Source organism: Cynocephalus volans, chromosome 6 (genome assembly GCF_027409185.1).
Source record: "Cynocephalus volans isolate mCynVol1 chromosome 6, mCynVol1.pri, whole genome shotgun sequence".
Classification (NCBI taxonomy): domain Eukaryota; kingdom Metazoa; phylum Chordata; class Mammalia; order Dermoptera; family Cynocephalidae; genus Cynocephalus; species Cynocephalus volans.
The window spans coordinates 47,044,643-47,056,533 of record NC_084465.1 but is presented as its reverse complement, the minus strand read 5'-3'; the positions used below and the strand labels follow the sequence as shown (position 1 = coordinate 47,056,533).

The 11,891-nt window shown below is 38.3% G+C and overlaps 1 protein-coding gene across 1 annotated transcript in view; it reads right to left on the bottom strand.

Annotated features, from left to right (window-relative positions):
- Positions 1 to 3,802: 3,802 nt before the first annotated feature.
- LAMB1 (laminin subunit beta 1) overlaps positions 3,803 to 11,891 on the bottom strand; it is a 69,288-nt gene continuing 61,199 nt past the window's right edge. The window contains exons 30-34 of the mRNA XM_063098978.1: positions 9,992 to 10,199; positions 9,637 to 9,778; positions 6,118 to 6,294; positions 4,259 to 4,418; positions 3,803 to 4,060 (exon numbers count right to left, since the gene is read on the bottom strand). Coding sequence (XP_062955048.1) covers positions 3,924 to 4,060; positions 4,259 to 4,418; positions 6,118 to 6,294; positions 9,637 to 9,778; positions 9,992 to 10,199 — 824 coding nt within the window. The 3' untranslated portion in view covers positions 3,803 to 3,923. The remainder of the gene's footprint in view (positions 4,061 to 4,258; positions 4,419 to 6,117; positions 6,295 to 9,636; positions 9,779 to 9,991; positions 10,200 to 11,891) is intronic.

The window sequence follows — 11,891 nt, the reverse complement described above, 5'->3', positions numbered from 1 at the left end:
AACTATCTTCTTTGTGTGGGGTAGAAGCTGAAATCTCTTTGTGTTACCTTTACCTGTGCTGTCTGAAGTCTGCCCTGTGTATGTATAGTTCAAGGGTCAACCAGAGATTGGGCAGAGTATCTGCAGAATGTGGGGGCTCCTCTCTTCTGTGCCTCCCTCCTTTCTGGAATTTTCCCCTTCACATTCCAACTGTTGTGCTTGTTTCCATCTCTGTCCTTTGATTCCTTAACCAATTGATTTAACTAATTCCTTAACCTCCCTGCAATTGAAAACCTGTTAAAATTGGGACCTTCAGTCAGTGCTGTTCCATTCTTAAGTGTCTACTCCCCTCCACTTTCTCCCTGCTTGTGGTTGCTCTCCAGTGCCTTAAAATGTATTTTAGAAGTATATTTTATTCAGATAGGAGGGTTGGTCTGATATATGCTACTTTGCCATTATTGGAAGTGAACTCTGCATCTTTTTAAAATCTGAAATCCCAATATTATGTGAACTACTAGATTCTTTTCCTTTTTTCCTTTTTTAATTGAATCATAATTGATTATATTTTTGGGGTTCGATGTTGACATATGTTGATCAAATCAATATTATTAGCATATATATTATTACAAATCGTACTTATTCTTTATGCCCTTTATCCAATCTCTCCTCATCCCCCTCTCCCTCCCCACTCTGATAACCCTAGATTTCTTCTCTCCTTCTGAAAGAGTAATGGCTACTCTGTTGATTTGTTGCCTAGATGATCTGTCCAGTTCTGAGAGAGATGTGTTCAGGTCCCCCACTATTATTGTGGAGTATGTGCTGCTTCTGTCACTCTGGAATGGGGTTTGTGGAGAGAGACATCCTCTTTTTATCTTTGGTGTCCGCTAGTGACTCTTCTTGTGTTAGTGCTCTAGAGTGGCTGGCGGGCCATCTGCACAGTGGTTGTGGAGTCTAGCCGCTTTTGTGGCAGCCATGACTATTGTGGTGGCTGTTGTCAGCCATCCACATGGAAGTGGTGTTTTTGGCATGCTCCTTGCCTGGTTGCAGGAGGAGGGGTTGGTCCCTGCTGCTGTGCCTCAGGACCCCAGGTGGGCCCTGTGGCAGTGATGGCAGCAGCAACATGCCTGGTTGCAAGAGGAGGGGCTGGCCCCATGGCAGTGGCAGTGTGCCTGGTTGTGGGAGCAGGGGTCAGTCCCCAGCTCCATCTCCTTTTAAATTCTAAGATGGGTGGGATGGGTGGGAGGGGGAGAGGGGAAGGGGGAAGGAAATGGGGGGAAGGAGGAGGAAGGAGGGGCACAATTGAGGCCCATGGCACCCCCCTCATTCCTGCAGGGGAGACCAAGGGGCTTCCAGTGGTGGCTTGGTCATTGTTGGGCTGAATGCAGATGATGGGGGTGTGACCAAGGCCCTCAGTCCCTTACCGTCCCAGTTTGGGGGCCTGGTGGTTGTTGCTGGGCTGTTTGTGGGTATCGGGGGGCATGGCTGAGGCCCTCCCCCTTCCCTGGCTTGGGGGCCCAGGGGGCTTCTGGTCCTTCTAGGTTTTATAAGTATTCTTTGGTGAAGTGAGACCATTACTAGTTAATCAAACTTTGTCTCTGGTCTGTGGGTATTTTGTTTTTCCAGTTCTGTGTTGGATCATTTGCTGTTTCTACTGCTTAAACTCTTCACTGGAACTAATTTCTTGTCCTTTGGTTACTTCTAAAATGGGGGAACTTCCTGAGGTGACCAGCACTTGAGCCCTGTAGTTGAGCTAAATTGCTGCTTTGTTGCTCATTCCCTGGGGAAGGCTTTTTGTGCAGCTCAGATTTTAATGGTTGACTTTGTAGGTACTTCCCGGCTTGTGAGGTTGTAGAAACTGGTCAGGATCTGAGTCTTTTCAGCAAACTGCTTGTCCTGCGGTTCTATATTCCTGATGTCTACACAGAGTGGGCCTGTGCTGACTGGGGGGCAGATCAACTGTCCTTGCTGTACCCCAGTGTTCCCCTGGTGGGCCCATCTCCACCACCCCCTGCACTCCAAACACTTCCCATGGGATGGGCTGTGCACTAGTCCCTTATGATGACTCACCAGCCTCTGAGTGGCTCCTTTCTTCAGTTGTGGCTCCTCACTCCTATGAGGGTCCACAGGAACCCTGTTAGTGGTCTAGCTGGTTTGAGGACCACCAAGGCCCTCTTCTCTGCTGCCTCCAAGCAAATTCATACGAAGGGCACAGCTGCGGCTTTTGCCAGCTCCTGCTCCCTGCACTCACCCACTCCAGCCTTGAAGTGGTTGGGATTTGAAATGGTAGGAACAATCCTTTCTTTCTCTCATCGTGGCCTCCTGCCTTCATGCACTTTGTAGGTCTCTCCTCCTCTTCCCCTGAGCTCTAGCAGCCCCAGCTTGGCTATTGTTGCTTTTTTAATAGTTGTAAATTGGTTGATTTGTGGGATGCTGGAGACTGTCTAATCCGCCATCTTGACCGGAAGTCAGCTGCTAGAATATTTAAACCTCAAGCATGTCCCCTACTCTCAGGAAAAAAGTTTCTAGTTAGGGAATAGTGAAAGATAATATGAAACCCTAGCTATAGAGACATAGAATAATAGTTAAATCTACCTTTAAGGGTTCCTATTCAGTATGAGAATGCAAATATATCTGTGTGGAGAATAAAGTCCTAGTTATAAAATAAGTTTTAAATGTTCACTAACTGTTATCTACTAAATTCTCAATGTTTTTATGGCTTGTGAAGATGGGGTTGAGTTAATCATCCAATTCACTGAGCTGATTAAAATTCGCAATTGCCAAGTGAGCTCTTTCTTTAGTTGCTTAATTGAAAAGGCATAGAGTGCAGAGAGGGTTTCTGCTATTTTAAGTAAAATACTTATGAAAAAATAGTTGATTTAGTAGATGATGTGGTATGGCCATTTTGGTACTTATTAGTATTCTTACCTAAATAGAAGTGACAAATAATTGGCTTGGACCAGAGAGAAGTTGCCTTATTGTTTAAATTACAGCTGTTTACATAACTTTTATCCAGACCCTGCTTCAAACGCAGCTGTGTTGGATGTGTGGGTGGTTGTTAAGTGGCCCACAGAATAGTCTTGCTCTAAGAAGAATGTGTGAAAAAAACACTTCGGGGCTGGGCTGTTATTCAGCTAGTTCAGCTAGTTCAGCTATAAAGTTGACATAGGCTTGGTAGTTACATTCCAGCAATTTTCTTTATCCCATGGACTGATTGATTGTTACATGATTGTTTTGTCTCACCTACAGATTGTAGCAGAGACTCTTTAGTTGTGAAATCACACAAAATACAGTATAAAAGCTGAGAAATTAGAGCATCCTTCTGTACTTTTAATAGCATTGCTCAATTGGCAGGAGCAGTGTCCATAAACTCTGGCCTGATTTAATTGAAACCTTCTCCACAGCAACCCTGACCCTATTCTAGATGATACAAGCCACCATTTACCCTCTTGATTTTCTAGAAATTTTTGCCTTTGTTCTCTTTCCTAGAACAAGGAATTACTTACTCACAGGAGTTTTGGAGATTAGAGTAACTAAGTTCCTTAACCCTCAACCTGGGAATCTTAGTGGGAGGTGATGTTGTGGGGGTGGATTTTTGGAGGATGCTGACCTCTCAAACTGATGAGTAATGCCTTGTTTGTTTATAGATATAACGAATATTAGGGTCTTCATGGAGGCAGTAAACTTGTTTATAAAGCCATATTTACAGTAAAAATAACATTCTTTGTTGAAGAGATTCATGAACATTAAATCAGGAAAAGTAACAATTTAAAAATTATACTAAATATATATTTATACAAAAGCAATGTACTTTATTTAACTCCATACAAAATTTGGTGATTAAAAACATTAAATAGGTAATGAGTTTTATTTTGAAGATCATTAAGTCAGTTTTTAAAATGTAGCTTTTACTTTGGTCACCTCAGCCATCTTATAGCTCTCCTTTGTTACAAGCAGGTGCTATAAACGGCAACTTTCTGGCTTATATCCTTCAGGAGTGAACGGACCTCTCCTTCCAATCTCACTAATTCTTGAGCTTTATCTTCTAAATATTTTTGATTGTCCTCATATTTTCTTTCTAAATCTGTGGAAGATGAAAAGAAAAAGTCAGCCAGCAATTTATGATGAACTCAAAACCTAATCTAATATTTGCCTGTAAGGCTCTATATAAATACTTAATGCAAAGTGAGTAGATTTTCCCCTTTTAAGTAAAAACAAACTCTATGGGTGCTTTAGCTTTAAATTATTTTATAAAAACATAAGCCTACATGAAAAGACCCACCTTTCAGCAGTTGCAGCTTGCTGTTTGCTTGAGCCAAAAGTGTTTTTGCTTCATTTTGTAGCATTTCAGCTTTCCTTCTGGCATCAGCTGACTCTTCGGTTTTTTTGGCAATTAAATTTTCTACTTTCTTATACTTTTCATCAAGTTCACCATCCAAAGTCTGCAGTTCCACATTCAGACACAAAGAAGTGGTAATATTAGTATTAGTAATTACATTTAAGGACAGTAGTGTAACCGTGGGAATCTTGGATCACAAAGATATCAACTTGCACAGCAAGCATTCTGGATTAAAGGCCACCAAGGGTACAAAGGCTTCATCGAGTTATTTACTGGTAAGTTGTCATGTGCCGCATAATGATTTGTAGGTCAATGACAGACTGCATATATAACCAGACAGCATATACGATGGTGGTTCCATAAGATTATAATGGCTACTATACCCCATAGCTTAGATTTGAAGTAAGCTATACCATCTCGGTTTGTGTAAGTACACCCTAGGATGTTCTCAGAATGTATCCCCAGTATAAGGAAGTATGAGACATTATTATCTTGAGACAATAATGCAAAACTGACATGATTTTTAAAACCATTTCAAAGAAATTTTGGAGTTACAGTAAGTCCTTAGGACTAAGCCCTCATTCTCTTTTGATTAGAACTTTTTTATTGATAAGTTGTAGCATAATTGTATGGAGAGTTGTGTAGAGAAGTAAAGTAGATTAGACATCAAAGAAAGCCCAGTTTGGAGAAATGGACCATCTGTATCTTGAACTAATTTAGGGTTAATGAAGACTTGAAATCCGAGGGAGGGAAAAGGCATATTTAACAAGATTTAAGAAGGGAGGGTGAGATTGTAGCATCTACAAAAAGGAGAGACGAAATGGGATGTGTTTGGAAAGATAGTTGCAATGATTCACTCCGGATATATTTTTATGGAAAATTTCAAGGGATTTTGTTATTTATTGTAATAAAGTGTCATTTATTTTAAAAATGCTCTGTAAATAGACTGGTTGGAAGACTTACATCCTCAGAACTGCATGGAACTACACAATCTACACCAGAAGAGATAGCTGTCTCATAATATGGCAGTGAACTTTTCTCATTTTTTTCTCTTCCCCAATGCACAGGTGTAGGGAAGTTACTTTTATGTAATGCCTAAAAAGCTACAGTGGCTTCCAGGAAAATTTTTGAATAGTAGAGAGTTATAAACTAAATTAAGTCATTTTCAACACCCGCCCCCCACCAACTTAAAGGTCTTTTTTGAGATAAACATTTGTCCACACAAATTTAGAAACTGGATGTACATTTCAATTATTACTTGGCTTCTAGCTAAAAATTTGGGTGGAGTGAGCTTTTCTTTGCAAAATATAGTACCTTCCAATGAGAAGTGAGGGGTGGTTAATTCAAAATGACTCTGAAGCAGGTGAGATTTGGCTTTCTATTAGCTAATCTCTGTAATACACTATTTAAGCTTTTTCCACTCTGCTTTTAAAGTAATTCTCAAATGGCCAGGTAATAACTAAATGCCATAAAGATCTTCCTAGCTGAAATAAAGTAAAGAAATACAAATTCAGTGGGCTTGTTTTAAGACTTCCACCCCTACGTTAAATTAACTTCATTCTTCTAAACTCTTATGCAAGTTTGGATTTGAGGCCCTAAGTCATACTTATTGGACAGTTCTATATCCACTCCCATTCTTTTCCATCTACATCTCTAAAGACTGCTATTTCAAAACATGTCATTTTGGATCATTCTGATGAGTAACCATGTTAGGTTCATGTCCCTTATTAATTCCAAGGAAGGCAAGGAGACTGGTTTGCTCCTTTGTCAACACAGCTGTGAAGTTACAAAGATTTACTTACCTTCTTAACATCTTCTGCACTTTGTTTCACAGTATATACTACTTTTTCAATATATTCTGCTTCCCCAGAGTTCTGGGCAGCCTTCCGCTTAAGTGCTTCCACATTCCTCTCTAGCTCGCTGATGCGCTGGGAGGCATTGAACAAAGTTTCTTCAGAAGCTGCTGTTTCAGACTCAATCTAGAAGTATAATGTCAATCATCCAGCAAACTGTTAGTTTAAGAAATGGTAGGAAGTACTAGGAGTACAAGTTTAGAGGAAGATTTAAGAGGCTTCTGTGCCATTTTGCTTTAAACCAAAAAAGTAATTACTAAAAATAATTTCAAGAAAGCTTATATGAAGTGCACAACTTTAGTCTTTGCTACATCACTTATATTCACTTTATTCTTTTGCTACTTCTGATGATCTAAGCTGATCACTGATCAATTCTACACTGATGTAGAATTTTTCCTTAATGAGAGTAAAAACCACCCCAGGCATCTCAATGTGTTGAGAAAGCATTTTAAGGACACCTGCAAACTTTAGCTAAATAATGTTCACAAATAAGCAGCTGTGAGAAGAGGGATTTCCACATAAATTTCCAAATTAATGTGACTGAAAATTATAACTTCCAGTCAACTTTTGAGTTTTTCTTGTCAACTCTAGTAGAGGAGATTTCAGCTAATTACTGAAGACATAGGAATGTTCTTTGAAACTATGAAAAGTTTCTATATGATTGTGAGATGGCATAAAGTGTGGAAAAGTTAGAGCTAGAAACTGTAAATATTCAAAGTTATTTAGGAAAAAATATCTGAGCAACAGATGAGGATCCACATTTGATCTCTTTTCAAAGTAGAATCAATAAACATTGATTTTTAAAAGCTAGCCAAAGTAAACAAGCAGTCTGGCTCATGACAGAAGAACCAATTTCCCTGAGCAATTTTTCTTAAAAATGATCTTCAAAAATGGGTCTATTCAATAGAATTAACTCTGAATAACAATACTGTCATAATGAAACTAATGGATCAGTATAAACGTATGCTAAAGTTTGTAAATATTTCAAGCCAAAGGATTCTTGACCTCAAAGTTTACCCATTAATTAATAAAAAATTCTTAGAGAATAATTGTAATTCTTAGAAAATAAGCTTTATAGTTTTATTCTTAAATCAGTGAATAGTTTCTCACAAGCTTTCATAAGCATGGTTTAGTTGGAGGTTTTCTGTGTATCTTATTGTTACTAACCTAAAATACTTCCTGCCCCCAAGGTCCCTGAAAAACAAAACCACCATATTAACTTGCATCATTAAGCCAAATATCTCACCTATAATTTAATATTTTCCAATATGCTTTTCAAAACAGTAATTTTTAAAAAGTTATTGAAATAAAGTTCACTAAACTGTCATAAGCACACTGAGAAATTTGAAAAAATTAGAGATAGAAAAAATATTTAAAGAGTTACAGGAGTCTAGTGGGAAAACATAATTTTTAAAAACTTAAATAGTAGCCTGTAAAAAGGGTATTATGCTCAAAATTTGAGAAGGAAAAATGGCTTTGGAACTGTTGGGCTTCATTTCACTGATAGCAACAGAGTAGGGGAAGACAGGTTTGTATCAATTAATGGTAGGAAAAGCATCTTGAGAAACCATATCCCAGGTTTTCAACATAAGGAGGATTGGCCTGATAGTGAGTACTGGGTGCATCTAATATCAAAGTATATTCTGAGAACATGCATAGGGATTGGATGTCATCAGTTGTCTTCATCCATTTTTAAAAATCAAACTTTACTGAAATTGGAAGGAAAAAAATTACTTAGAGAACTGGTTTTTGAAAAATGAAAGAATAACATTGAATTATGTTTGCATTGTAAGTACGAAGGTACTTCAAAAAGTTCATGGAAAAACAAAATTGAAAGATAATACGAATCTTTCTGTGAACTTTTTTGAAGTACCTGGTATTTTACTTAAGTTTTCCATGCTTCTGAACAGAACAGATTTGTTAGTTATAACATCTCTGTTAGGTTCCTCTAGAATTTGGCATTGGAAACAGACATTTTGAACTTTGTTGTTTAGTGGTGGTTTTCGAAAGTGTAGTAAAATTTTTGTGAATGACCACCAAAATCATGAGACCCTGGGCCTAAACATGTAGGTTGCTTTTGGGCTGCTTTATAACAGCAGAACAGTTTTCTAAAACTGGATTTTGAAATTAATACTATGCTTTATAATACTAAATGGAGTATAAGCTATTGGAGTATAAGCTATTTCGTGAAAGAACAGTTTTTATCTTTCTTAGACTTTTTGTGGGGGAAGTCTGAGGGATCTTCGAAAAGTTCATGGAGAATGCATATTATGAAAAAACTATTCATGGATTGCAAAATTTTTTTGCACCAAAATAACCTTGTACTAACTTGGTACAATATGTCTGAGCAGGATCTAGTTTGAGGCACTGAGAAGGATAAGACAGTTTGAGCAGAACCCCTATCAGAGCAACATGAATTCTGTTAGAATGGAAGCAAGAACAAACATCAAATTTATGGTGAAGCTGGGGTGGAAGATTGGTGAAATCACTGGTGCTTTACAAAAAGTTTATGGGGAAAATGCCTCAAAGAAATCAGTAGTTTACAAATGGATAATTTGTTTTAAGGGACAAGACAATGTTGAAGAGATGAAGCCTGCAGTGGTAGAGGACCAAGGATTAACAGCAGAAACAATAACGAACACCAAAGACATCTCAACTGGTTTAGATTACACAATTCTGACTGAAAAATTAAAGTTGAGCAAACTTTCTGCTGGATGGGTATCAAAACCATTGCACCCAGATCAGCTGCAGGCAACAGCAGAGCTATCAGTGGAAATTTCAAACAAATGGGATCGAGATTCTGAAGCATTTCTTTGAAGAACTGTAACAGGAGATGAAACATGATCCTTTAATAATATGATCCTGAAGTTGAAGCACAGTCAAAGCAATGGCTACCAAGAGGTGGAGGTGGTCCAGTCAAAGCAGAAGTGGACCAGTCATGGCAAAGGTCATGGCAACAGTTTTGGGGGGGATGCTCAAGGCATTTTGCTTATGGACTTTCTGGAGGGCCAAAGAATGGTAACATCTGCTTTTCAGGAGTGTTTTGAGAAAATTAGCCAAAGCTTTAGCAGAAAAATACCTGGGAAAGCTTCACCAGTAAGTCTTTCTCCACCATGACAATGCTTCTGCTCATTCCTCTAATCAAACAAGGACAATTTTGTAAGAGTTTTGATGAAACATCATTAAGTGTCCCACAACCCTCAGTTCCATTTTTCCATGAACTTTCTGATGTCCCCTCATAATGAAGGGGACTTAATGGTCCAACATCTTCATAATCCTTTTTTTTTCCCCTTGAAAACATATCTCCACTCATTTTTAGTATCCATGCTAAAAGAGTAGTTCAGATTTATTTAAAGAAATCCTCTAAGAATTTTTTTAAATATGTAACTATAAAATGAACTTAGTTTTCTAATAAACAGTATATGTGGGTGTTTTCTCCCATATATAATACTGATTATAGTGTCTTACCGAAGTTAGCAGATTCTGGGTTCCTTGGATGTCTTCATCTGCTTGTTTAATTGCCTTCTCTGCTGCAATCTGGGCCTTTTCTGCTTCTTCCAGAGCTTCCTTTACCATATCTGCAGTGACTTTAACATCTGTTGCACTTTTGCTGCGTAAAAAAATGAGACAATATATTGTTGGTGAACATGAAAAAAGTACTTCCTCTTAGAAAAGAACACTTCTTTTAAAGGATAGTCTTCCTGAAATGATCCAGAGACTCACACAGGTCATTTTAAGAAATTTCACTGATTAATAAATACTTTTCTACTCCATGCTAGATACACAAAATAAGCCCCTTGGAGGCCATCATGTCTTTAGATACCTGGCTCTTTTAGCTTCTTCTAACAACATCTCAGCTCTGGCAATGTCGGCAGCACTTTGCTGTAGAATGACCTCTACTTGAGAAAGGCTTTCAACTCGTTCACGTATGTCTTCTGTCAAGTTCTGTAACTGCTGTGGGGTGCTAGGCATTTCCATCTTCAATACCTCGTTAGCAACTGCTTCAATGCTGTCCAAATCAGCACTATCCTCTGTGAAAAGCAAAGATGGCCCCATACAGAGGTGAAAAATCATGGATGATTCACTGATTCAACCACTTATCTCCTATACGATTAGCACTGTGGGGTTACACCACGAGAAACACACTTCCTGTTTAAGAGTTTATAATCTAATTGGGTACAGAGATGAGACTCACCCACCCACACACAAAAGTAACTACAGACCGAGTACTACTAGAATTTGTTGTAGGCTGGGGTAGTGAGGGAAGACTTCATGGAGGATGAGGAACTGATTAGGTTTTGAAAGATAACAGGATTTGAAAAAAAGAAAAGACATTTCTGGAAGGAGAGGTGGTATGGGCAGAGAATGTTATGTGAAAGTCTAGCAGAGTGAATGGTTTAGATTGTGGAAAACCACAGAGGCCGGAGTTTAAAGCTGGGACTTGAAGACGATGAAATGTATTAATTGAGGTTGGAAGAATAGCTAGGAAACAATTGTTAATGCAGATACAGAGTTGATATCCCTTATAAATTATCTGGATTTAGGAAACTGTAGGAAGGGAGAAAATTATAGAAGCAAGAGAACCAGGATAGTGTATTATCAGCAAAGCCAAGGAGTTTCAAATGTCAAATGTGAAAGGTGGTTAAAAAACAAAACAAAAAAAAAATGACAGAGGTTAAGCCTCAGATATGTCAGATCCTCATTCAGTTTTAAGCTGTGTGTGTGTTTTAAACTGTTAAAGGACATAAAAATAGATCCCAAAGGATTTATTCACAGGAAAATATGTGCTTGAATGACAGTTTCCACAGGATATTCCCTAAGATATCCTTAGCAAATATTGTTGACTCCTTACTTATTAGCCATTCCCTTTTTCCTTGCTAACAGAATTCTGATTTTTTTCAGGCACCTACCTTTAAGGTCAGGTAAAATAATCAGCTTAGCGTTAAATCTTGATTAGTCTGCCAAGTACTGTAGTCACATTTCACTTTTCAGTGACACTTATGCACGGGCATGTGACTCACTTTTGGACAATGAGATTTATGGGCATGACTACATAAAGGTTTCGGGGGAAGGTTTCCTCCTTTTAAAAAAGATACAGCAAGAGAACAGGTGTGGTCTCTTCTTCTATTAGATACTATTGTATCTTTATGTTAAGTCCGGAACTTTGGCAGCCGCCTTGTAGCCATGAGGAGAGCTAGCTTGAGAACAAAGCCAATATGCTTAAACTAGTAGTGTAGAAAGATGAAAAGTGTGTGGGTCCCTGACCCATGAAGCTATCCTACTACTGGACTTATTTTGTGAGATAATAAACATCCTTTTTTGATTAAGTGTATTTCAGTTGAGAGTTTTCTGCAACTTAGAGCCAAAACCATCCTTATTGATAACACTTGAACTGTGCCAGTAACACTTGTGATCTGTACCACAAATTCTAGAGATTTTCTTGTTCTCACAGAACACTTAAGTTACAGAGCTGTTTAACTGTGGGCTTAATATCCTGTAAATAATAGAATTACAAAGCTTTGGGGGCAATGCCAAAATAAACTCCACTTTGTTAAGGTTCTAATGACATTATATGTATTCTCTAACAAATTCTGAATTCAATTCTCACAGTAAATGTTTGACTTCTAGGTAAATGTAGTAGTAGTTTGACTTCTAGTAGTAAATGTTTGATTTGCTACTAGGGTATCCCATCGGGTGTGTCTGCATCTACATAACACTGGAAA